The sequence below is a fragment of the Colius striatus genome, chromosome Z, assembly GCF_028858725.1.
Source record: "Colius striatus isolate bColStr4 chromosome Z, bColStr4.1.hap1, whole genome shotgun sequence".
In the NCBI taxonomy this organism is placed as follows: Eukaryota; Metazoa; Chordata; class Aves; order Coliiformes; family Coliidae; genus Colius; species Colius striatus.
In genome coordinates this window covers 25,810,474-25,837,583 of record NC_084790.1, presented here as the reverse complement: position 1 = coordinate 25,837,583, position 27,110 = coordinate 25,810,474, and the positions used below count along the sequence as shown (strand labels likewise).

At 40.2% G+C, this 27,110-nt stretch overlaps 1 protein-coding gene across 6 annotated transcripts in view; it reads left to right on the top strand.

Moving 5' to 3' along the window:
* Positions 1 to 10,532: 10,532 nt before the first annotated feature.
* Positions 10,533 to 27,110, top strand: part of CEP120 (centrosomal protein 120) — a 38,988-nt gene continuing 22,410 nt past the window's right edge. Inside the window, exons 1-11 of one of the 6 annotated variants that reach the window (XM_062018916.1) lie at positions 10,533 to 10,764; positions 12,233 to 12,389; positions 12,807 to 12,921; positions 13,786 to 13,927; positions 17,199 to 17,347; positions 18,379 to 18,576; positions 20,649 to 20,876; positions 21,128 to 21,335; positions 22,381 to 22,494; positions 23,905 to 24,082; positions 26,384 to 26,509. In XM_062018916.1, coding sequence (XP_061874900.1) covers positions 10,713 to 10,764; positions 12,233 to 12,389; positions 12,807 to 12,921; positions 13,786 to 13,927; positions 17,199 to 17,347; positions 18,379 to 18,576; positions 20,649 to 20,876; positions 21,128 to 21,335; positions 22,381 to 22,494; positions 23,905 to 24,082; positions 26,384 to 26,509 — 1,667 coding nt within the window. In that variant the 5' untranslated portion in view covers positions 10,533 to 10,712. Of the gene's footprint in view, positions 10,765 to 12,232; positions 12,390 to 12,806; positions 12,922 to 13,785; positions 13,928 to 16,150; positions 16,756 to 17,198; positions 17,348 to 18,378; positions 18,577 to 20,648; positions 20,877 to 21,127; positions 21,336 to 22,380; positions 22,495 to 23,904; positions 24,083 to 26,359; positions 26,510 to 27,110 lie in introns of those variants that run through there. The other 5 variants (XM_010198913.2, XM_062018919.1, XM_062018917.1 and 2 more) reach the window with 5 other exon arrangements.

The following is a 27,110-nucleotide window of genomic DNA, read 5'->3' as shown; positions in this document are numbered from 1 at the left end:
CTGGACTGTGTGCACTTGGTTGTGTGACTTTGCCAGCAAATATCAGGTAAGTTGAAGTCCCCCATAAGGACCAGGGATTGTGCCTATAAGGCAAGTCTCAGTACCTCCAGCCTCCAGCACCAACTTCTTAGCCAGGAGTTAACTTATGCAATTTTTGCATTGGTGACTTCCCCTTTTCCTCTGGTATACAGGATGGAAGAGAAAATAACCTGTGCCCCCCTACTCTTCACTTGCTCCCCCAGAGTTTTAAAAATCCTTCTTGATTCTATAAATATTATGTCTCATTGTATCATTCATCTCCACATGGAAGAGGAGCAGGGGACAGTAGCCCTCATCCCTAACGAGCCATGACACTCAGCCACATCACAGACCTTGGCTCCCGGCAGGCAGCGCACCTCTCACGACTCCTTGTCCAGTCAACAGATGGGTCTCTTGGTGCCTCTTATCAATGAGTCATACACAATGAGGACCTGTCACTTCTTTTTATGATGTATACTGCCTGTTGGTGGTGGAGCAGCTGATGGTGAACTATTAGCTGAGTTTTTCCCTTCTGGACCTTGCTCTGTGTCCCTCATTGTTAATGCCTTATACTTACTTGTAATTGACATGCTGGAAGGAGAGTTATGAAGGGGATTTGTGCTTTTTTTTTGTTACCAAGGCATTTCATTTTCACTGGAGGGCTGTACCTGACTGTGGAACTGTCAATCTCCACTTCCACCCCTCTAATACTACAGAGTCTGCTAATGGTTTCCTGCAGCTCTTTCACCTGACGCTGGAGCTCTTGAATTTGAGAGCACCTATCACACATACCCCAAACATCCTAAACGGCCCCTGCAATCCACCTGGACTGAAGCATCCTTGCTGACTAGCTCTGTTTGGGTGGATGAATCAATCTTCACCAGTGTATTCTCCATCTGAGCCCTAGATTAGAATCACTGAATCACTTAGGTTGGAAAATATATTTAAGATCAATTCCAACCATAAATCTAATACTGCCAAGCCCATCACTACTAAACTATGTACCCAAGTACCTCTTCTGAATGTCTTTAAGGAAGCTTCAAGGATGGTGACTCCACCACCTCCCTGGGAAGCCTGTTCCAATGCTTGAAAATAACTCTTTTCAGTGAATATATTTTTTTATATGCAATCTAAACCTCCCCTAGCACAACTTGAGGCCATTTCTACTTGTCCTATCACTTGTTACATAGAAGAGACCAACACCCACTTTGTTGCAATCTTCAAGTAGCTGTAGACAGTGGTCATGTCTTCCCTCAGCCTCCATTTCCAAAACTTAAATAATCCCTAGTTCCTTCAGCCACTTCTCATCAGACTTGTGCACCAGACCATTCACCAGCTTTGCTGTCCTTCTTTGGACAAACTGCAGCACCTCAATATCTTTCTTGTAGTGAGGGGCCCAAAACTGAACATAGTATTTTGAGGTGTGGCCTCGCCAGTGCAGAATGCAAGGGGACAATTCCTTTCCTAGCCATACTACCTCTGATACAGTACAGGATGCCATTGGCCTTCTTGATCACTTGGGCACACTGCTGGCTTATATCCAGGTAGCTCTCAACAAACATCTCTAAGTCCTTTTCTGCAGTACAGATTTTCAGCCACTCTGCCCCAAGCCTGTAGCATTGCCTGGGATTGCTGTGGCTCAAGGGGAAGACTCAGCACTGAGTCTTTTTAAACCTCATAAAATTGACACTGGTTCATTGATCCAGCCTGGCTAGGTCCCTCCTAAGAGCCTTCTTGCCCTCAAGCAGATGGCAAACTTACTGAATAGACTGACTGAAACCCCCACTCCCTGCCCCGCCCCCCCCCAAGCCATTCATGGGGGGAGGAGGTAAAAACACCAGGATCAGGGCTCTGAGCCCTGGAAGAGGGGAGGTGTGGCAAGAAGGTGTTCTTAAAAAGGCTGGTCCGGACTCTTCATTGTACTACTCTGTGTGTTTTATCTTGGTTATGTTTTGTGTTTGTCAGTTATGTTTTAGCTGATGTTGCATTAAATTATTTTCTGTTTTCTTCCCCAAGCTGAGTAGCCTGATCTGTTTTGTCCTGAACCTTAAGTGGCAATTAAGCTCTCCCTGCCCTTTGGCAAGCCTCAGGTCTTTGGTACTTGAGGCTAATCTTTTGGTCTTTTGTTCCCTGATGGGCCTAAACCAGGACAGTGCATCCAACTCAAAAAAATGTACTCCTTTCAGAGGGTAAGCAAGTAAGTGGCAGCTCTCTCAGCACCCTCAGGTGGATTCTATGTTTGTGTGTCAGGTGTGTCCTTGGGTATGTGTCCAAGTGGTGTCAGGTCCAGGTCACTACTCATTTTCCTTTGGATTATGGGGGCTTCTTCTCCCAGTCCCTGTCTTTCCGCTCAGGGGTCTCAGTATCTGGACAACAATAGATGCAAAGAAGGCATTACATACTCCAGCCTTTTCCTCATCCTTTATCACTATGATTTTCCCCACATCCAATAAAGGATGGGGATTGTCCTTAGCCCGCCTTTTGTTTCTTTTGTATTTATAGAAAACTTTTTATTGTCTTTTACCACAGTAGCCAGATTAAGTTCTAGTTAAGCTTTGGCTCTTCTAAATTTCTACTGGCATAACCTCACAAAATCCTTGTAGCCTTAACTTGCCTACCCCTTCTTCCAAAGGTCATAACCTCTCTCTTTTTTTTTTTTCCTGCTTTCCATCCAAAGTTCTTTGTCCAACCAGGCCAGTCTCTTCCCAGCTGGATCATCTTTCAGCACGTATTGATACGCTGTTCCCATACATTTAAGACATCCTTCTTAAAAACTGTCCAGCCTTTCTGGACTCTTGCTTTTTGGGACTGCCCTTCAGGACCCTGTCAACCAGGCCCCTCAACAGGTCAAAGTCTGCTCTCCAAAAGTCCAAGGTAGCAGTTCTGCTGATCTTGCTCCTTACTTCTCTGAGAATGAAAAAATTGGAGGCCCAAGACAGTCTCCCATCATCACATCATCCACAAGCCCTTCTCTATTCAAAAACACTAGGTCCCACACAGCATTTTCCCCAGTTGGCTCACTCAGCTTACCAAGAAGTTCTCTTTTGCACAGTCCAGGACCCTTCTAGAGTGCTTCTTCTCTATATCATATTTCTAGCAGATATCTGTCAAGCTGAAGTCCCTTTTGAGAACAAAGACTGACAATCATTAAACCTTGCAGCTGCTTATGGACTATTTCATCTGCTTCTTCATCCTTGTTGGCCTGTTTTTAATAGACTCCCACCATGATATCTGTCATGTTGGCCTTTCCCTTGACTCTTACACATAATCACTTGACTCTTTCATCACCATTGTTTAGATAGTAAAAACATTCCCTAACACCCAGGACTACCCCACTGCCTCCCCTTCCTTCTCTATCCTTTCTGAAGAGTTCATATCCAACCATTGCAGCACTCCAGTTCTGTAAGTCATCTCACTGTGTTTCCATGATGGCAATTATATCATAGTTCTACTGCACCACGGCTTCTAGCTCCTCCTGCTCATTGCCCATGCTGTTTAAATTGGTGTGGATGCACTTCAGTTGGGCTACTGATCCCAACAGCTTTTTTGGGGTGAGAAGCTCTGTAACCTATGCGACTGTTACTTGCTTCTGTGGATTCTAACACTTCAACAATCTTGCATCTTTGCTGCTATGTGGATGTCCATTCTCCATTGAGATGACTAGGGTGTATTCCAGTCTATTCAGCATATCACGGAGCAGACAGAAGACCTTGTGAGCACAACTTCCCTCAAGCACTGGAATGCTGCCTTATAGACTGCATGGTTTTATCTCTTTCTTCCTTCAAATCTAGTTTAAAACTTTTTTTCAACAAGCTCTGCTAATTCCTCCACAAAAGTTTTTTTTTCCTCTTTAAGACTCTGTTGCCAGCAGGCTTAGTGTCATGTAGACTGACCCAGGATCAAAAACCCAAAGATTTTGCTAGTCATGTTGGTCTCATAGAAAGGTATTGATCTGCTAGGTCTTCCTATTTCTTCCTTCATCATACTGCTTATGCTCCTGATCCCTCAACCAGTTGTCCTGAAGCACCAAAGTCTCTTTTGATTGCCATTGGACCTCTTATTGCAATAAAGGATAATTTAAGGGGCATACCAGGATAGGAATCACAGAATTACAGAATCTTAAGGGTTGGAAGGGAACTGGAAAGACCACCCAGTCCAACTCCCTTGCCAGAGGAGGACCACCTAGAGTAGGTCACACAGGAACTTGTCCAGGTGGCTTTTGAATGTCTCCAGAAAAGGAGACACCACAACCCATCTGGGCAGCCTGTTCCAGTGCTCCATCACAGTTAAAAAATTCTTCCTTGTATTTCTTTGGAACGTCTTTATATTCCAGTTTATACCCACTGCCCCTTGTCCTATCATTGGCCATCGTTGAGAAGAGCCTGACTCCATCCTTCTGACACCTGCCCTTTACATATTTGTAAATATTAATGAGGTCACCCCTCAGTTTCCTCCAAGCTAAAGAGCCCCAGCTCTCTCAGCCTTTCATCATAAGGAAGATGCTCCACTCCCTTCATCATCTTGGTGGCCCTGTGCTGAACTCTCTCCAGTAGCTCCCTGTCGTTCTTGAACTGAGGGGCTCAGAACTGGACACAATATTCCAGATGTGGTCTCATGAGGGCAGAGGAGAGGGGGAGGAGAACCTCTCTCGATCTACTGCCCACAGCCCTTCTAATACACCCCAGGATGCCATTGGCCTCTTGGCCCCCAAGGGCACATTGCTGGCTCTTGCTAATCCTGTTGACCACCAAGACGCCCAGGTCCCTTTCCCCTACACTACTCTCCAACAGTTCATTCCCCAACCTGTACTGGTACATGGGGTTATTCTCTCACAGATGCAAGACTCTACACTTGCTCTTGTTGAATTTCATGAGATTTCTCTCTAGCCAACCCTCCAGCCTGTCCAGGTATGGTTGAATGGCAGCACAGCCTTCTGGTGTGTCAGCCACTCCCCCCAGTTTAGTATCGTCAGCAAACTTGCTGACAGTGCTCTCTGTTCCCTTGTCAAGCTCATTAATGAATATATGGAACAGTACCAGAACCAGCACTGACCCCTGGAGACTCCACTAGACACAGACCTCCAAATGGACCCTGACCCATTAATCACAACTCTCTGTCTTCTTCCCTTCAACCACTTCACAATCCAGCTCACTGCCTGATCATCCAGCCCACACTGTCTCAGTTTTGCTGCCAGGATGCTGTGGGAGATAGTGTCAAATGCTTTACTGAAATCAAGACAAACCACATCCACTGCACTACCAACATCTAGCTATCTGCTTACAGCTTCATAAAAGACTATCAGGTTGGTCAAATATGACTACCAGGGACAGAGGTGAGGCTGACCACTCTATAGTTACCTGGCTCCTCCTTCTTGCCCTCTCTGAAGACTGGAGTGACATTTGCTTTCCTCCAGTCCTCAAGTACCTCTCCTGTTCTCCACAACTTAATGAAGATGATGGAGAGTGGTTTAGCAATGACTTCTGCCAGCTCCCTCAGCACCCGCAGGTGCATCCCATCAGGGCCCATGGATTTACATACATCCAGATTGCTCAACTGATCCTTAACCCAGTCCTCATCAACCAAACAAAACTCCTTCTTTAACCTGACTTCTTGTGGACTCTGAGTCTCCTGAGGACAGTCTCCAGCAGCACAGACAGAGGCAAAGAAGGCATTCAGTAACTCTGCCTTCTCTGTATCCTCTGTCACCAGGGCACCAGCCTCATTCAACAGTGGGCTGATGTCATGGTTTTGTTCAGCTGGGGACAAAGAGTCACGAGGGTGCTCACTTGCTCCTCCCTCTCCCAGTGGAATGGGGAGGGGAGCTGGAGAAAAGGGAAAAACCCACATAGGTTGAAATAAGAACAGGTTAATAGAACAACAACAAAAAGAAACAAGTTCAGGAAAAAACAGTTATAACAGTAAATGAAGCAACATACAAAACAAATGGTGTGTGCCACAGTTGCTCATCACCTGGGACCCAATACAGCTGCCTCTGACCAGCAACCAAACCTACCCCTGGCCAGCTCCCCACCTATATGTACTGGGTATGATGTCAGTATGGTATCAATTACCTGTTGGCCAGCCTGGGTCAGCTGCCCATGCTGTACCCCTTCCTACTTCCTCACCAAAGTTAACCCCATCCTAGCCCAAACCAGGACAGTCAATATTGCCTCTAGTGTTAGTTTTATCTGCAATCTATTTGAAGATGCCCTTCCTGTTGTCCTTGACCTCTCTTGCAGGGTACAACTCCAATGAGGCTTTAGCTTTCCTAGTTGCTTCCATACATCCTCTGATGACAGTCTTATATCCATTCCAGGTGACCATCCCTTCCTTCCATAATCTCTTCTTCCACTTGAGTTTGCCCAACAGTTCCCTATTTACCCATGTGGAAGGAAGACTCACGGAATCACAGTCACAGAATAGTAGGGGTTGGAAGGGACCTTTAGAGGTCATCTAGTCCAAACCCCCTGCCAAAGCAGATCCAGCCAGATCTGGTTGCACAGGAACACATCCAGGAAAGTTTTAAAAGTCTTCAGAGAAGGAGACTTCATAGCCTCCCTGGGCAACCTGTGTCAGGGCTCCCTCACACTTATAGCAAAATAGATTTTCTGTATGTTTCAGTGAAACTCCTTGTGCTCCAGCATTTGTCCATTACCCCTTGTTCTGTCACTGGACACTACACAAAAAAATGCCACCCCTTTCTCTTGACATACACCTTTTAAATATTAACAAGATCCCCCCTCAGTCTCCTCCAGGCTGAACAGTCACAGGTCCCACAGCCTCTCCTCATAGGAAAGAAGCTCCAGTCCCCTTATGGCTCCTTGTCACACCATTAATGTAGACCCTGAGGAGACAGCAGGCTTCTCTAAATATGTCCAGTCGGCATATATCAGACTTTCTGTTCTCCTGAGAAGACAAGTTTCCTATGACAATGACCTGTCTTTTTTTCTTTATGGAAGTGGTCTTGGGCAGGGGCCAACTAGATGAACCATCATCCTTGTCATTGTTCAGTTACAGCTTCAGAGTCTCATAGCTATTGTGCAAGGGCATGTGTGAAAGTGAGGTAATCATGGAGGAGATGCACCTGCTGTGCTGGGCAGTATGTTGCTGCTACTCCCTGCTATTCCTTCAGTCATGATTTCCCCTCCAATCCCTACCATTCTGTGATTCTGTGATTATGTTCTGCTTGGTGAAGAGAGAATAGAGGATCCCCCATGTGTGACTGATAGGTCTACCCCAGGGAAGGTCAGGTCCAGTTCCAGTGGCCTATCTTACTCCCAAACTCCCTGATACTCCTCAACCTACATATTTCCTCCTGGAGCTTTGTCATTAAGCAGAGGAGTTCCTCTACCTGGGACACCTCTCACAGCTGTGCTCACTACTGCTGGATAGTACTGGCATTAAGAGCCTGCAGCCTAGCACCTGGCCAGGTAAATGCACAAGACGAGATATAATGAGGCAATGCTTTGAAAGGGTAAAAATGAAATGGTCTTTGGTGGTGACAGATTAGAGAAAGAGTTGGAGTATTGCAAACAAATTAAGCTGATTAGACCAAGGAAGTCCTAATGCTTTCTTAATGTCTATTTTTTTGTCTCCCATCCATCTCCTTTCCCTCTGCTTTTTTTAAGTCTTTCCTGGAAAAAGGTTAATGGTGATGAGGCTCTTGGTACAGTTAATACTTGTAACACAAAAAAAAAAGTCAGGCTAGGGCCATGAGAGAATGTCTAGGGATAAAGTTTCAGCAGGTAGGTGACCTGATTTCATGTCTCACTGTTGCCAAAAGTGAAATCCCACATGCTTTGCCACATGCAGACACAAACCTTCACAAAACAGTGTTGTTAGCCACACGCTCTCATTCTTTTCTGCTGGCGCTAGAACTTGTCTCAGCCTGAGCTGAACCAGTTCGGCTTGCTAAATAGGCAAAAATCAAAGCCAGGATAAGTTGCAAGAAGTAGCAATTGTTTTTCCATCAGTAGTTCATACGGACAAAGTGGAGAACATGCAGACAAACAAACTGAAATTCTGCTTGTTAGTTAAGCCGCCATGGTGGCCTTCCCTGATGTAGTCTATTCACCTACAGACACTGTTAATAAGTATCCTGGTTTAGGCCCATCCAGGGACAAAAGACCATGATTAGACTCAAGTACGACAGACCTTAGAATTTTCAAAGGGCAGGGACGGCTTAATTGCCCCTTATGGTCCCGGACAAAATAGACCTACTTGGTTTGAGGAAGAAAACAGAAAATCATTTAATCCACCACCAGCAAAAACATAACCATAAAACCCCAAAACATAACCAACACAAAACAATACAGAGTGGTAAATGATGAAGAACACAACTAGCCCTTTAAGACCACCTTCTCCCCGCCCTTCCCTCTTCCCGGGCTCAGAGTCCTGATCCTGGTGTCTTTATCTCCTCCCCCATGAACAGGTTAGGTGGGCAGGGAGAGGGGGTTTCAGTCAGTCTACTCCTGATGGCTTCTGCCGTTTGTCCCTCCTCAGGGCAGGCGGGTTCCACACCAGTCCTCCCTGCAAGTCCATGGGGTACCTCACACACCTGGCAGCCCTGCACAGGCCACTCTGACATGCGTTCATCCCAAAGGCTGCAGTTCCTCTCTGCCACTAGCGTGGGTCCACTCTGTGGCCCACAGGCTCTCCAGCACAGCCTGTGCCATGGCCACCTCCTCATACAGTCTCTCACCCATCCGGGTGCACTCACACGGAGCTGCTGGTGGCTCTGAGTCCTGCCATGGCCCTGCATGGGTTGCAGGGGCACAGCCTGCATTCTTGCAATGGGTTGCAGAGGGGTCTCTGGTCTATTGCTCCTCCTTCCTTCCTCCTTCTCTGATGGTGGGGTCCATGTGGTCACCTCCATCTTATACCATTCCTACACCTCCTCCCAAGCACTTCAAATTCCCATCCTTAGTGATGGCAGAGGCGCCAGATTGGCCCAGAGGTGGGTCTGAACCCAAGAAGTGGGGGAAGGTCTGAGAACTTTTTACCAGATCTTCACTGCAGCCCCCTCACCCTGTTACCAAGCAGAAGAGGCTCCTTGCTAAACCATGACAATGAGGAAAGGCGAGGGCTAATTACAAATTCAGAGAAAGGCAATACAAATTAATAAAACTGCAGAGAACATGACTTACAGAGAGAACTCTGGGACTTGAGATTATTTGTTCCAAAAAAAGTTTGATCAGAAAAGTTACAATGGCCTTAATTCAGGCAAGCGGTATATTTTAAAGCAAAAGGCATTAAAAAGTAAAGAAGCTGACTATGAAGACTGTTTATAGAGGAAAGACACCAATCTGGGGCACTGATCTACAGAGAGAGGAAGAATGAAAATGGAAAACTCTTTCACGGGATTAGGAAGGTTAGAGAGACAGAATAAGGGAAACTATGAAGTGGAGAAAGGCCAAAAAGAAAAAGGAATAAAAAATTATGAAATCTAACTGTCAGTTAGATTTGGGATGAAAAGGGGAGGCCCACTGAGGGCTAATTTTTATTAGTTTTTCTTCAGTCAGAAAGCACTACTGGCTTTAATTTCTAGAATAAACAATTTTAAAAGGTTTTTAAATATTTACTGATTGAGTAACAAACTGCAGCATTCTGATATGCAATGAACCCACGTAAGACACCAGAAGAAGCCATTATTTCCAGGAATCATGCCAAAAGAAATCGATTTTGTCATCTCTGTGATCACATTCTCCCCCTAGCCAAAATGACTAATTTTTCAGAGGTCTGCCTCCAGGTTTCCTTTAAAAAGTACCTAGAACTTGGTTTGCTGAAGCTTACAGTGATAGAAATTTAAGAACTTGGACTGTAAATGTAGAGTTGTCACGCTCAATGCAGATGCCACAACAAAAAGCACCAGACTGAACTAAGCTCTGTCTGACTCCACTCAGAAATAAGAAAACTTGTTTAACAGTGTTTCAGAAGCAGAATAAACTCCGTAAAATGAAAGGAGTTTCTGATGTTTGCAAATAGAGACCCAGAATCTTTCTGGAATATGCAAGTTACTAAAACACTGCGATTTTATATCAGTCCAAAGTTTTTGTTAGGCTACCTAACAAAAAAAAAATCATATATAAAAAATGGCTCCTGTTGCCTCACAGCCCAGGTATACATGTGATTCAGAATGCCAGGGAGCACTAATTTCTGGTGTTATTGTTTGACTGATTATTACTTCATATGGAAGATAGGATACTTAAAAAGATGTCCTAAGCACGACAAAGCTGTGTTTTTTCTAGAACCAGATTCAGTTTGTCCCGCAAAACTTCACTGTTCTAGTAAAAACGAGGTCGTTACAGTGGCTGGGGGGGCGGGCTCTACGCTGAGAAGCGGCGCGACTCGGGGGCGGGGCCAGCGGGGCGGGGCGGAGTGTCAAGCAGACAGGCGGGTAGGTCCGGGGCGGGGCCAGCGTGGCGAGGCGGGGCCAGCGCGGGGGTGGGGCGGTGGCGCCGGCGGAAGCGTCGTACGGCGCGGCGGGCGGGGCGGCCGTTGCCAGGCGGAAGTGCGGCGGAGGGCGCGGCAGTTGGCGTTTAAAGGCTCCGAGGCGGAAAGACGCTGAAAAGTGGCGGTAGGTCCGGCGGGTCGCTGGTAGTCCCTGGCCGCCCTTCCACCTTCTCTCCCCAGCAGCTCGGGAGCGGCCGTGCTTTCCGGCCGACGCCTTAGGAGTCCCCGAGTGAAGCAGGGAGATGGTTTCTAGAACCGCAGATCGGTTGCTGATCGTCGTCTCCGTCCTGGAAGGTAAATGGGAGTTGGTCTCCGTCTCCGGGTGTGTTTCCTGTGGCGGAGTGAGTGGGATAACCCGCACAGTATTGAATAAGCTGGTTGCATTGTTACAGCTGCAGGCGTAGCTTAAAGCCAGAATAGACTACGCACGAATTTGTTTCTGAAAGTATTCACCCAAACACCACTTTTAACGAATAATGGAAGCATCCTTCTTTTCCTTGAAAAGAAAAAGCCCCTCTATGTTTTCTCACTGAGGCACTCACCAAGCCTGTGTTGGTGTTCAGGCCCAATATCGCTGCTATTCTCCTGTGTGCAGAGAATCCTGTTACCCTCTTCCCTTGGTATCAAACCCATATGTGGGCAGGGACAGCCCTGCATGTCATCAGCCCTCTCTGGCTACAGACACCAGTGTTGCTAGTCCTTCCTGACAGGCTGTGGAGGCTCAGATGTCACTGTCGGGCTGTGGAGCTTTCAGGAGAGCGTTGGACTGAAACATTGGAGTATAGCTGATGTCTTACTGTAACCAGCATCATTTCATGTGTCAGCTCCTCTTTTTATTGGTGTTTTTTTGTTGTTGGTGGTGGCTTAATGGGTTTTTTTTTTTTTCCTAAACCAGCATTCTGATATTTCTGTCCCACATGAGTAGTCTACTGCAGGAGCTACCTTTTTTTAGTGTTGACTTGAATGCCTAGCTAATCATTTGTCATCACATATTTCTACAGATTAGATTAGATTTACTGAGTTGTAATTTTTATGCAAGAATAGGGGGGTTTTTTGGATCTGTATTTCTGTGTTGCAATTGAAATTTTTTTTTTTGGCTGAATGCTTTCTTATTGTAAAGTAAATCCTGTTCTCTCTGTCTAAATAGTTAGCTAAGGTAGCTTTAAAGTAAAGTCCTGTTTTCTGATGTGCATGTCACCCGTCCCCACATTGTGACACATGTACATTTTAAAAGTATTCACTTTGTTTTTTCATTTAAGTTATTGATCAGAATATGATATGGGATGATGAGATATGAGATGATACTGAATCCTGTACACTTTCTTAATCTAGTATTCTGTTATTCCAACAAGTAATTGGATAAACAGCTTTTATTGCTTTCATTAGATGGTGGTTTTTGCTGTTGAACATTGGTAAAATCTGTAGTTCTGTCTAAAGACTCTGTCTCTCACCTATTCGCTTACCTGTACGAAGTCATAAATTTCTCAAAATTAAATCCAATAGTTGCCTAGTTTCTTTTTTTTATTTTGTTACTTAAAGTCTTGCTGCTTCTGGATTCTTCACAGTAGTCTGTTTCACGTTACTTTCTTCTTTCTGACTTTTTTTTTAAATTATAAAGGATATACCTTTATGTCACTTTCCTGTAGCACAGGGAAGGTGATACTAGGAATTGATTTCCAGGTAACTGGTTTATGGCAGAAATCTGAGCCCCCTCTTTTTTTTAGGGGGGGAATGGCATGTGGCAATTACTTTCTTTTTACAGGACGCTATTTTCCAAAACGACCCAAGCACCTGCTTATAGTTGAGGCAAAGTTTGATGGTGAACAGTTGGCTACAGATCCTGTAGAGCATATTGATCAACCAGAATTTGCCACGGAATTGGCCTGGGAGCTTGACAGGAAAGCACTTCACCAGCACAGGTAACAGTCGAAAGTTAAGTCTAATTTGAAGATAAAATTTAATTTTATTGTCTTTACAGTTACTGAAATATAGTTTTTGTGTTATGGTCATTGAATTCTTGATCTACCATTATGTTGCCACAACAAACAAAAGTACTATGTGACAAAATAAAATGTTTAAAAAATATGAAGGGTAGGTTGTCACTAACATTTTTTAATAGCCCTTGAGGCTCTGTGAGACTCCAAAACACTACTACTTTACAAAATTAATCCACTTGTGTGTTCTGTCACTTAGAGGTGAATTTTTATATTCTAAAACTAGTTATATATCAAACGCATTTTGTATTGTTGGTGTTCTTGAAAATTAGGAATTATATTTGTGAACTAATCATAGAGGTAGCTTCTACACTTTGCATTTCAACTGAGTTGTTCTTTCAGGCTGCAGCGTACACCTATCAAAATCCAGTGTTTTGCACTGGATCCTCTGTCTTCAGCTAAAGAGAATATAGGCTATATTGTACTTGATTTAAGGGCTGTGCAGGAAAAAAAACAGGTATGTAATGGGGTATAAAGCTTTAAAAGTTTTTCTCCACAGTACTATTCCCAGGTAGTAACATTTAGTTTAGGGCATGTGCAAAACCTTCAAATCTTGTTTTGGAGTATGATGCCTAGTTGATTGTGGGTTTTTTTTTTTAATAGGAAAGACAACTTGACTATTCTATATAAGAATAAATACTACTATGTTTTCTTTAGTGTATTTTTTATGTGCTTCTGAAGTTCAGAATTGGAACACCTGTAAGCAACACTTTTAAGCAACTCCATGATTTAATTACCTTGAAAAATTTATCATAACAATTTATATTGAGAGCAATTGAATTGTGTCTCCATCATCAAGCCTTAAGTGTTTTTTAATGGGCCTGTATGGAAGATCTGTTAGATAATCAAAAGTTCTGCCGACTTACCCCAGCATTGAGTAAAAATAATTGTTTATATAGATGTAACTAATCAAAATTCTATGTTTTGTATGATCAAAACATAATTCTGATGGGGGGATAACAGGACCCCAAGGTCTTATTTTGACATCACACTTCTTAAGGATCTGTTGTCTGTGCACTTTCAGTTAAGAACTTGAAGATTTTGTCTTCTAATTTAAACAATTATGGCATATTTTTATTGTGGACTTGTTTATTGTACAAATTGGTGTAAAAGAGTATGTTCAACTAGTCTTCCAAGAATCATTTTATAGAACCTTACAGTATAATAGCTTACTCAAATAGGCCAAATTTTTGGAAATAAACCAAGGTGTAGATCTGCAGATGATGAAGTAGAAATGCTAGAGTGAATGTAATTGTCTGTAACAATATTATATTATTTTCCTCTTTTTAAATGCTTTTGTGTTTTGTTTGTAACTGTGTAGGCACCAAAATGGTATCCTCTTCTTAGTAACAAGTACACTAAATTTAAATCTGAAATACAAGTAGGTGTTATGTTGGAGACTGATTCAAAAGCACTGGCCAATGATTTTAAAGCAAAGGAGGCCCCCTGTAGAGAGGAAACGGGTGAGTAACATAGTAAGAATACTGCTGACTTTGCATTAAAAGTGTTCCTGTGCTAGATAAATATACCGCTTTTTGCAAATGTGTTTTAAGTCTCACGTGGATTTTAATTTCATAGAATATCCTTTGCAGGTGATTAACGTTCCTTGTGGTAAGAATTTTACCCAGATGCTTTACTGTGGTAATTGTCACTTTCAGGTGGACAGAGTTGCAAACCAACTGATCTTTAAAATCAGATTTAGGGACCCATAGTTTACTCCTATGGCCATTTCACTTCTGTTTCAGGTCCTTAGAAACTTCTGTAACAAAAGAAATGAGAGAAACTTCTTCACAGTTTGCAGTTTTTGTGTTTTGAATTGGAAATTAATTCTCTTCTGCTGGCTTTTTCATATAATATAAATCACTTAGTACTTCAGTCATGTTCTTTTGACAAGGTTTTGTAGTAACATCTACTTCAACTCTTGTGACAGAATTCCACTTGTGGATTCCACTGTACATTCCACTCAGAAGTAATTAGTGAAATGTGTCAAAGTGTATTATAACTCATATTAATACTAGTAGGTGTCTTTATTTATGTACTTCTCAGTTTTTTATCTTGGATTTTATGATGTAAGTTAGTAGGTTTTTTTTTAATGGGGAAAAGAAGACCTTCAAAATAAGACCAGATTTATCTTTACTCTCATCTTTAACCCAAGTGTCTACACCCAAATGCCTGTCTACTTTATTTCTAAAAACTGAGCCTCTGTTACAACCAGTGGATTTTCAGCTACTTACCTGACTATACTTCGGATGTTTGCTGTGAGGGTAATTCTGAATTCATCATCTGCTTACTATCTGAGGCAATGGCTTTGTAAAAGCAAAGTGGTCAGTGGCAGAAAAGTGTTTTACAAGGCTTCTGGCCCAGACTTCAACTTGGCTGCATTGGAAGAGTGATTAAGACAGTGTTGAAGTTTCAGTAATCACTTAGCTTACTCTATTCAGTCAAGTTCACAACAAAACACAGGGAATTTTTCATACTGTGGAGTTTGTGAAGGAGGTAAGGAACTACTATAAATGACTTGTTAATCTGCACTTACCTTGTGACCCATCTACCTGCAAGCTCTCCTTCACCTCATGACACTGGTGGAAAATAAAAGGAATTTCTGCCACTTCCACCCACCACTGTCTTCTACTTCATGCTTTCTGTGCATAATTAATACAAACAGGTGTGCCAGCTTTTCCCTTTCTTCTGTCATCTCAAGATTACTCATTATCATATTTAGACAATGGAGGAAAATAAATGTGTAGGGATTTTTTGTGAGTTTAAAGTTCATATTCCAGTCACTGGGCATGACAAAGCTAGGCTTTCAGATCTAATCTAGTCAAATAGTTAAGGAGATGTTTTCCTTTTGTGATCCATACACTTTTAAAATTTTTTTTGTTTCATTGGCCTAACTGCCCCATTTTCTGGAGTTTGAAACAGAGCCTTTGGTTCACAACCTAAATTGTTGTGTGGTTATTACTACTTGATATAACCTGAGGTGCTTTGAAATGTATTGAGTTACTGGCTCTATAGAGTAGAAACTATTAAACCAGATTAGAAACAGTGTTTTATGCATTGAAGACTTCAGATGAAAACTTAAATGAAACATTCCTGTCATAGTTTTGCCCAGCCAGCAATGAAGTACCATGATAGTCTCTCACTCAGTGCCCTCCATCCACCCCCACATTCATTAGGATGGTGGAGGCCCCAGCAAAGTGGGAGGAGAAAAGATAATCAAGGTTGTTGTGGATTGAAACAAGGGCAAGGAGGGCTCACTGCTAAATATAGTTCTGGGCAAAACAGACTCCAGTACTCGACTTAGAGAGGAAAGTAAGAAAGCTTATTCTGCTAACTACAAGAAACAGAACAAACCACAAAAACGGAGTAGGATGATGAGAAAATTACAATCAGCACTTTAAGATCTCCCTCCCCCATCCCTCCTTTCTTCCCAGGCCCAGCTCACTGCTTCCAATATCTCTACCTCCTCCCCTCTCAATGGTTCAGGGGGGGCAGGGAATGAGGGATATGGTCAGTCTCTCACAGATGGACTCTGCTGCTTCCTTCTCCTCAGAGGAGGATGACTCCTGGCATTCTTCCCTTGCTCCAATTTTGGGTCACTCCCACAGGACACAGTCCTTTAACAAACTTCTCTGGTGTGGGTTCTTCCCAGCAGCTGCAGCTTCTGCCAATACAGGGTCCCTCACCCAGGATGCAGTGAATGAATATCTTTGGCATGGGATCTTCCTTACAGTTGGAGCTTCTGCAGATACAGTATCCCTCCTACAGGCCAGACCCTCTTCTGGTCATAATTTTAATGAGTTTCTTTGTTGTGGGTTCTTCCCCACAGTTACAGCTTCTGTGAATATGGAGTCTCTCACAGGGGACATGGCCTCCTCTGGCCATAGTCACTGTCCCTGGCACAGGGTCTTTAATGAAGACAATCACTGCCCCGATGTGGGATCTTCAGCAAAATGCAAACAAATCACTGCTTTACCAGTGCTCTCTGCAGGATGCAGGGGAGTCTTTGCTCCAGCACACGTCCTCCTCTCTTCCCTTGCTGACCCCAACTCTACCCCAACTCCCTGCACCACCACCTGCCAGAAAAAAAAGAAGGCCCAGAAGAAGGAACACTCCTCCTCTGGCTTCTTTTTAAAAAGTGATCATGGAGGCATCTGATTGGCTTAGCTCCAGAAGTGGGTCTGGCTCAGAGATGGAGAGAGTTTCAAGCAACTTCTTAGAGGAGCCATCTTTAGAGCCCCTTCCCCACTACTAGAAATGACTGTCATATCAAACCATCACAATTCCAAAGGTCTGTTATGTGAGACTTTATACTTTCAACAATTGAACAGATTGTTATATGTAGTTACTATCTTGTGTTTCCTCTAATGAGCAAAATAAACAGCACGGTAGATATTAACCTAGTGAAATGTAGTTCCAATGACTGGAACTATAAACATAGTTCCATATATAAATACATGCACTAGCATTCTGTTTAGCATAGTGTTCAAATTAATGTCTGTGCCCACCAAATAGAAATTAATTTTAGAATATAATTTTTTAGAATTTAATTTTTTGTAGCTATACATAAGCGTACTTAAGGGATTCTTTTGTGTTGAGACACTTTGGAACTAAGCATTAAGATCTTTATTTGTAACTTTTCTTTCCACATATACAATAATTAAAATGATAGTTATATGTAAGACATGCATCAATTAAAGTTACAAGTTATTTATTTTCTTTCTTCTCTCTTAGCATCTGTTCTTGTTTCTGGACTAGACCCCAAAAGTATTGTACCAGTGTTGAATGAAGAAGAGGGCTATCATCAAATTGGACCAGTAGAGTATTGCCGAGACTACTTTGTCTTGTCTGTAACAATTGCATTTGCCACACAGTTGGAACAGGTTTGTTTCCTTGTTGCATGTGTTTTTAAGAAGTACTATCCTATGCCTTATCTCTAGTTAGATTTTTTTTGTCATCTTGTAGGATTGTTGCAAAAAATAGCCTTGTCTCACATTTAGCTAGTGGACATTGATCTAAATTTTGTAACTTTGTGTAGTGCATGTACATCAAAGAGAAGAAGATAAGAATTGTTTTAGACCACTGAAATTGCATTTACTGGAAATTATGCACTTTTATGGAATGCATACGTTTATGCTATGATGTAGTATAGAAGGCATGTGTATGGATAGTATCTGTCTTCAGTGTGGTGCCCATGTGTTCAAACCTGAAGTACTTTTCACATCTAGGACTTACATGAAAGAGTATGAAATGGTGCAGCTTGTGTTGCTGTAGGAAAATAGTTACTTAGCTTGGGTGAAGTGATGTGATTGTTTCAACTTTAGACCTGAGCTGTTGTGTTTATGCTATACTCTGTAACACCAATACATATTGTCTGATTTAAAAACATAAGTTTACCCAAGTTCTTGTGGAAGTCATGCCTCCAAGCCAGCATGACTTTTAATTAATCTAGAACTCACAGTATATGATAAAACTCTCCTCAATCTTCCTGTCTTTTTTCAGAGAAAATAATTGTACACATCAGAGTTATAGGTCCTTGTGAAGTAAACATACTGTGATCACTCTAGGCTAGCTTGTGCCTTTTTTAGAGGCAGTAGTTATAGGACGAAATAGCTATTTTGGGCTGTTCAGTCTTTTATTCAAGGTGAATGTGTTGTTAAATGTAGTTCAAAATGGGTCATTTGGCAAGTTATTGGTATGTTTGTAACGATGGATAACTTCTCTATTCAGTCTGAGTAGTATTATTACAGTTTACTTGCTGTTTTATGTACATAGTGGAGGTTAGAGTTAAGCTCAGCTGTTGGGTAGTTTGAGATCACTTTTAAGTTCTACATTTTCAAGGCCAGTGCTTGAGGAGTACAGTAAGTGTACGTTAATGAAAGAAACACTTTCTTCTTTCTGACTCTTTTTTTAGTTGGTTCCTAGTACTATGAAGCTTCCTGAACAGCAGCCTGAATTTTTTTTCTACTACTCATTACTGGGAAATGATGTCACAAATGAACCTTTCACTGATTTAATCAAACCCAACTTTGAGCCAGAAAGAGCTTCAGTTCGAATACGTAGTAGAGCTGATGTCCTTCAAGTCTATCTTTGTGCACAGTCAAAGTTAGAGGTAAGGTGTTTCTTCCTGAATGTGAGTAAGAATAAAAAAAATGAAAATAAAGGAAACAGAATATGGCTCAAGTTAAAAATAGAACGCATTTCTCTTTCCAAGACTAGATTGTATTTACAGTGTTTTGGCTCAAATACAAGTCAATTCTCATTGTGATATGAGAGAAACCCTAGCAGCAAGATTTCCAACTCAGATGGAATGCAGTCTATTTAGTATGATTGCTATAGGAAGCTGGGTTACTTTGTCATGATAAAAGGTATTGCTGAAACTGCTGTTCCCAAAGAGCTAATGTGGCATTCTCAAGAGCTCAGAGCTCTGGGGCCTGCTCTCCAGTCAGGCCATCTGCAGCCTACAGTCCTGCATGGTGCTGCCTGTGGTGACTTCACCCACACCAGCTGCTTCAGTCATTCTTGCCTAAATTCTAAAGTCGTCATCCTTAGCACTCTAAGTAATAAGGAAGTCTGGCTTTTTTCCCACTTCTTAGACAAATACTGGTTTTCGATACCCTACAGCTATATTTGGGCTGTTAGAGGGTATTGTTTATCTTTAGCTATGGCTTCAAGTGGGGGACGTAGAGTAGTGCTGAAGTTGACAGTGTTAGGTTCATGATTGGACTCATGGGTCTTTTCAAACCTAAATAATGCTATGATTCTAAATATTGGGGAGTATTTTAAGCCTTCATGGCAATGTCTGGCTCACACATTCAAAAGAAGAGATTATTTGATTGAGGGTAGTATAAGGTATCTAATAACATAGCTGGTAATATTGACAATATTACAATACAGTATTAGTTATATCAAGTAAATCTTGGAACTGGACCCTTCTGAAGTTATTTGTTTTAGGCTTGTACATACCATTCTGTCTTTGTTATACGTGTTAGTTTAAGAATGTTTTTGTCCAAAATGTTGTTTCAGATTTTCTTGCCTCAACTCCAAATATTTTTCTAATGACAGATTTTGGAGAAGCACATGCACAACTGTGTTTGGAATTTAATCCCAGTCTATGGTCTTGAAACAAAGTATTTAATAGAGCATTTGTTTCATATATTTATATATACGCACATAGACAGAGTTATGCATGCTTTCATCACGTTAAATAATTACTTTTTGAACAACAGTTGTTATGAGGTCAGATCCCCATCTTGATTTACTGATTCTCGGACTTCTTATGCAGCTTCTTAAATTTTAGGGTATAGGATTAGAACACTGTATTCTAAGCCTTCATATTAAATATATTTTTTCTGAAAGTTAAGACTTTAGCCATGAAACATGCTAGCAACCAGACCAGAGAATGTGTGTTTATATTGTGTATGATTGTATTTCAGTATGTGTGTGTGTATACACATAAATGTATACACACATAGGTATGTATATTGACAGTGTATGACTTTTAGTATTCAAGTCTTCAATAAGTGTAACAAATATTAGGGATCAGAGTACAGTGTTCTAATCTGCTAAACAGTACTGAAATAACTTCTATTTGGGAAAGAGCAAGTCAATGTTTAAGTGTCGAAGAGTAACTTTCAGTGAGGAAAATAAATTACCCTGGAGTGTTGTTTTAAGATCCATGTTTTAATTAGGTATGTAAATATTAAGCTGTAAAAGGAAGAAAGAATTTAATCAAGTTTTGAAAAAATAATAATGATTTTTACTAGGAATTAAGAACACAGTTACTTATTTCCAAACATACTTGCTCTTTAAGTGGTATCTAAACATATGTATGAATGCTGAGCTTTCAAATAGCTTTTTACCTCATGCCTTTTACATGACTAAGCATTAAGGATCTGTGCTGTGTTTTAGAAGCCACGGACTGTTTAAGGTCTCCTCCAGAAGGGATGATATGACGTGTCCTCAGAAAGATAGCAACCTGCTACTATGCTGGCAGTGGGCAACTCCTGTCTAGTCAGTGTTGAAGTTTCATAGCTATTCTTCTACTGCTCGAAACACTTGTTCTCAGCATATGAGGACTAGAGTAAGGGTGGTCATTTTCATTCTTTGTATTTCTGCTACCTTTAACAGTTGAAGTGGAAAAGCACACGCCAGTTACTTTCTAGCACTTTTATATATATACAGATCCATCTTTGCTGTGGGAACCAGTCTCTTGGAAGCACTGAAATAGCCCTGTCTGAACTACTGAAGAAGGGAAAGGTGGAAATCGATCAACATCCTGTGGCAATAGAAGGAGCATTTGTCCTTGTTCCACCAAATAGAACTAAACAGAAACTGCCACAGTTGCCTTTGGATATGGCTCCTACTGTTGGGGTGTCTGTAATTCTGCAAAGAGAGAGCTTGAGTTCACAGGTATAGCTTGCTTGTTTATTGTTGGATTAGACACTATTGCATGGTTTCATGTTAAAAATATCATATTTTTAAGTCATATCTGACAGTAAAACATATAGAAGAAAACCTGACATAAAGGATTATTCATATAAAGCAATTTATTAACTTCTTTATTTTGTGGTGGAAAAATAATATCAAACTAAAAATATTGTAGATGGAATTTTGCTGTGTAAGCTATGATATATGAGAAAACTCTGTATCACTTTGTTCAGCCCTTGATTTCCTTAAATGGTCCAACTGAACGTAAGCAACCACAGGAGAAGGTCTTTTCACCTATTAGTGGAAAAACTGAGGGCCTGCATCAGAGATCCCAGAATGTCCCACCTCAAGCTGACCTCTGTCGTTCAACAGAGGATGAGGCAACAGAAAGTGAAGTGGAAAGTCTTAAGCTTGAAAAAGACAAAAAATTCAACAAAAAGGGTATGTGTTTATATATATACATGTTTTGGTTTTGCTTTTTCCCCCTGTGCTTCTCAAGTGTGGTCCTTGATCACATACTTCTCATGCGTAGTGATAAATTTCAGACAATTAAGAATCATGTGCATTACAACACTTTGTCTCCTCCTGTTATTTCTTCAACTTGAATGTGATGGTTGTTGAAAATGCCTGTAAAAGCCAGACTGGCAATTTGGTCATGTCTGTTACAAGTGACATGGATGGTCATCACCTTGAAAAATAATACTGGAAATGTTTGAAATTCTCTGGCTTTTAAAATGGGAAGGTTCAGTACTATACCCATGAAGAAACTGATTTGCTCACTAAGGAGATGAAGTGGTCTAACATTCATGCTTATTAAATAAATAAAAAGGCAAGGGAAATCTGGGATTTTTGAGATTCATAAGGAGTTTGCATGTGGATAATAAGTTGGGAAAACAAATGTTTGTACAGGGCAGATTCCTGGACAAAAACAAGCAGTTGGACTTTTTGTAGGGAGCTGGTAGCTTACAAATCCTTCTGAGACTTGCTTTGTTTTGGTTTTGGCTTGAGGACTGAATTGGGGAGAAATTGAAGGGGTACAGAAACTAGAGAGGAACAAAAACTGTAATGATAAAGTAAAGCTTTAAAGCAAGAATGTTAGCTTGGTAAACATTATTGAACATGTCTTTTTGATGACTTACGAGTAAAGCTGAATGCTTATTTTTTCTAATGATGTTTCTATTACTGATCTTTTGAGATGGGCCCTAAAGGTGCCCATCCCTGTAGAGGAAAATCTTTTTCCTAGAATGAACCCTCTGAATTTGTCTGCTAATTCAGACAAGTTTTATTTTAATCCTAACTCCTCTTACCTAGGCAAAGCTTAAGTTCTTTAGATGGAATGTACCAAAAAGTATTGTGAACCCAGCAGCTAGTTTTAATCTCTGGTAAAGAAATACAGGATTGTGCTTTTTTATTAATAAAAAGAATGATTTTATAACTTTGTGTTTTGATAAGATGTAAAATACATCATCTCACATTTATCTTTCAGGGCTGGTGTCTGATTCTTACCAAGGGGTTAACAAACAGTATACTGAAGAGACTCCAGTTGTCAAATCACAGAGCAGAGCAAAGTCACCTCAGTTATCAGACCTACAAAATTCCAGTAATGCAAAATTTGTCACATTTAGTACATTGAATGAAATTTGAATATAGTAGCAAGGAATTTTAACAGTAGGCCATATGCAGTTTTTGTTCTCTTGTCTCTGACAGCTTTAAGCTTTTATTCAGACAATTGCACCAATCGTGATACCTGAATCACTGAAAAAGGTTTCATTCCTGCTTTGTGCTAACTAGCTGATGTTGAGGTATTATTAAGGTTTTTTGTATTGTTATAATGCAAATAAAACATTCAAAAGCCATCAGGAAGAAATAAAGCAACTGCTTTAAAAATGAGGGGAAAAAAAAAAAGAAAAGCTGAAACAGAAAAAGATTCCACTTAAAAAGGATAAAAAACTTCAAGGGTGACAGAACACTGGAACAAGCTGCCTAGGGGACATGTGGAATATCCTCTGGAGGTTTTAAAAACCTGCGTGGATGCGTTCCTGTGTGACTTTACTGAGGTGAACCTGCTTGAGCAGTGGTTTAGACTAGATGATCTTTCAAGGTCCCTTCCAGCCCCTACCATTCAGTGATTCTGTAGTTTTAGATAATTGTCAAGACAAAGGATCAAAACAACTAGCACTTAGAAAAGGCATTTAAAGTCCTTCTCTGACAGTTTCTTCACCTTTGTTGCTGCTTCACTACCTTAAACATTTTTGGAGAATACCTTTTGGAGACCCTGTCTGTAAAACTTGTATTTTGACCTTTTATTCTTTGAAGGCAATATTGGGTCTTAGTGCAAGGAGTTGAGAAGCCTGGATGCAATGAGACAGGCACTAGTTTATGCCCCCTAAAGTATAAAATGCATGCCACAATTGGCAGGTTCTGATCAAAGGGCAGGACTAGATGTGCTTTATAGACCTAACTAAAGCATTATAGTTTATTTCAATAGTTAAACCTCAGCCTGGGACTCATGAGCACTGTAGTTGACCTATTAATCTGTCCTTTTCCATCCCAAACTGAAGAGATTAGTTCATTCTAAGTTAAAAATTATTTTTCATAAGGCCACCTATTCTGCAAGCCCTCAAGTTGGCTAGGAACAGTTACATAAACTGTTGAAACTGGCCTGATGGCATCCTTCTGAAGAATTTAGTATCTTAGATCTTAGTCTAAACTTCTCCTCAGCAAGATAAACTTACGTAGCTTTGAAGATTAATTAAAAAAAGAAAGATATTACAGAATCTTTGAAGATCTTCAGTAAGTTGTTTTTGGAGTATTTTCCTTTGCAAGCAGTAACTTCAAAATAGAGTGACTATTTTTCATAGTATTGGCTTATACTACAAGGTCTTGAAATCTCTTGAAGAAACATATTTGTAATTGTATTTTAAATGTGAAAATTATCTTTAATATTTTTTGTTATTTTTAGGTAGAAAAAATATTTAAAATATGCACAAATTCTCTTCTGTGTTTGCAGCTGATAATGATCCAGTAGCAGCATCTCAACCCAATCCTGTGGGTGTATCCAGTTCTTCTGAGCCTGTGTCAGCACAGAAAATTGTCATTCCACCAGCCTCTCACCATTTTTGCTTTTCAATAGACTTACGAAGTGTACGTGGTTTGGAAATTGGTTTTCCAATAAATTGCATTTTAAGGTACAACTTATTTTTTGTTGATTTTACTCTTGGTTTTAGCAATATCTTTCCATACAGAGCCTTCATAATCTAAATGATTGCCAGCAGTAAGCTGGCTGATTCCTTTTGCATTTATGTATCTGATTTTATAGTATTAAAGATAGTATGTAACACTCCACTGCACTGCAATTTGCATTAAATCTCACTTGAATATCTGAGCTCAGATAATATAAGTCATCATTCAGTCCTTAAAGGAAAAGGAGAGTTACTTCTCTTTTTACTTTGTGTCTGCCTTTTCAGCTTGTCAAAGGAGCGATTTCTGTAGCTTTCCATGTTTCCACCAGGAACTTCTTCTAGTTCTTTACTGAGAGAAATCATCTGCTTTTTTGATATGACAGTGAATCTAAAGGACAAATCACTTGTTTGTTGTGTGACAATGAATCTATGGGAAGCACATCTTAGTGTAGTAAATACATTGTCATTTTGAGAGGTAATATCAGGAGTTTCTGGTAGTCTTTGCATGTGAGAAGTAGCATCTTTTGTTACATTAATTTGTGGAGCTACAAGAAACACAAGCTTTTTCAGTACTTGAGTGTTGTGAAATAGAAAACTGCCAGTGCTAATTTGGAACAATTGCTTAGACATTAGTTTGTTACTCATATCAACGTGAAACAAAATTGTGGAAGCACTTTTGGAGACTCAGCAGGTGCTGTCTGGGAGGTGAATGCTAAGTTGGAGGAATAAGAACTAAAAAAAACGAAGAACTGATTAGAAGCAAGGGTATTGAAACCAGTATCTGTAGGCAGGTTGGGATTTGGTTGTTTTTTTAACAATTATCAATGAAGAGAGAATTTCTTTTATCAACTTGGTTTGATTTAGGTTTTCCTTGGAGTTCAGCATCAAGAATTTGTTGTAGATACAGGAACAATTTTATTCTTTACTCATAGAATATTATTTATTGATGATACATGGGAATCCAGTAGTTTGTAGCAGGTTTTATGGTGTCCCATGTAGTTTCTGTTACGGACCTATTGGTGCACATGTTGAAATATGTCTTTAAATGGTACTTCAGTTTGAGAAAGTTGAATATTTATGGCTGTGGGGGTGCATCTGCATCTGTTTTGCAGTTGTTCTGAAAAAGTTCAGTTCAATATAGTTTTAACTTATCTGTTCATGTTAATGATTCTTGGAGTTTAAGCTTTGTTTGAACTAGGATGAAAAGGTGAGGTTGGGGTGGAGGAGTAGAGTATTTTGTAACACAGCTAATACAACATGCTTCATTAATGGCTTTTTGTATAGGCTATGCCATGAAATTGCTGTGGAAAACACTGTGCAAAGGATGGAATTCTGTCACATAACCTTTTTTACATAAGATTCCAAAAATTAGTTTGTTTCAGAGCAGTGGTAACAAATAGGTTTTGCTGTTTCATGCACTTGAGTTTTTATAGTCATTGATGACTACAGCAAGAAACTGAAGAGAAGAAACATCTAACCCCAAAAATTCTAAGAAAACTGTAGGGTAAAAACCCCTGTGTTTTCATTATATATTGTGATCATTATTTGATTTTGGTCTAAACATGTTCTTCAAACAATTCTGACCAAACAGTTGACATATAGAATTTTATAAGCAGCAACATTTGATGCAGCATTTATTTTATTGTTAACTTAGCTGATTGCTGGCATCAGCTTGAGCAAAGCAGAGTTCAAGAGGTTCTTGGCCTGCTGTTTGTTGTAGTTTATCATACACTGAATTGTGTCATTAGAGTAGTTTCAATTCACATTGTAAATCATATTGCTAAAATGATTTTACTTCCCTTGTAGTGAATTAAACTGTGGGAATTAAAAAACAAATTGTTCAAATGTGACAATTGTCAAATGGTTCTGACACTCTGTATACAGTTACTTAACTATCTGTTATTGCATCTTAGATGAACTTGGCTGTAAATGTAGTTATAAATGTTCTCAAGTAGCAGGCAACATCTGTTTATAATACTACTTATGTTTCTCTGCTCACTTTTATTTAAATTCTGCAATTATTATATAAATATTAATTCACATGGTTGTGAACATACAGATTGTGAAAGCTTTTTTTATCAAAACAACAACAAATACAAATAAAACTAAATCAATGCTGAAGTATATAAGGACATGGATATTTGAGAAGAAAATTCTATTGTTGCATATATTTGTACAAGTTTTGACTTAAATACAAGTCATGCTTCAGTAAACAATGTCTAAACTGATTTTCTTGTTGCAAAAGGTGTAAAAAAAAGTATTAATTTTGTTTGTTTTTATTAGGTACTCATATCCATTTTTTGGCAGTGCAGCACCTATTATGACAAGCCCACCTGTAGAAGTCAGAAAGAACATGGAAGTTTTTCTTCCACAGTCTTATTGTGCATTTGACTTTGCAACTCTACCTCATCAGCTTCAAGAGACATTGTTCAGGTAATAACTTGCATTTTCTTTATCTTAATTACACTTCTTCTAATTTTTGCTATAAATGTAATCACAAGTTAATAGTTTTTATTTAAGATGGTCAGTTTGAGAATTTAGTAAAGAATCAAAGTGGTAATACCAAAGAATATTTAATACACCACTCTTCCAGTTCATTACTTACACTTAGAGTCAGAGACTCTAAATTTATTGCTTTTATCTCTTGGGTACTTTGCAGGGCTTATTACTTACAAAAACAAGTACTGTTGCTATAAGATGTTAAAGGTTGATAGCATAGTTTTAGAAAAGCATTTCTTTGAATGAAATGGGTACATTTTTTAATTTTCTTTTTAACATACAATGACTATCCAACATCTTTGAAAGTACAGCAGATACCTAGAAAGCTGAGAACAGTGTTGAGGACTTTGCATATTTTCCCAGTAGTCCCACTATTTCAGTAACTGATAAAGATGCTGTAAAAAGAATCATCAAAATAGTGATATTTTGAAAGAAGAGGTGGAGGAGATATTTTCCTCTGAGTAGCACTGTCTAAAATTTATTTATAGGTATGTATAAATGAAGATGATTTTAAGATTTTTCAACCAATTACATT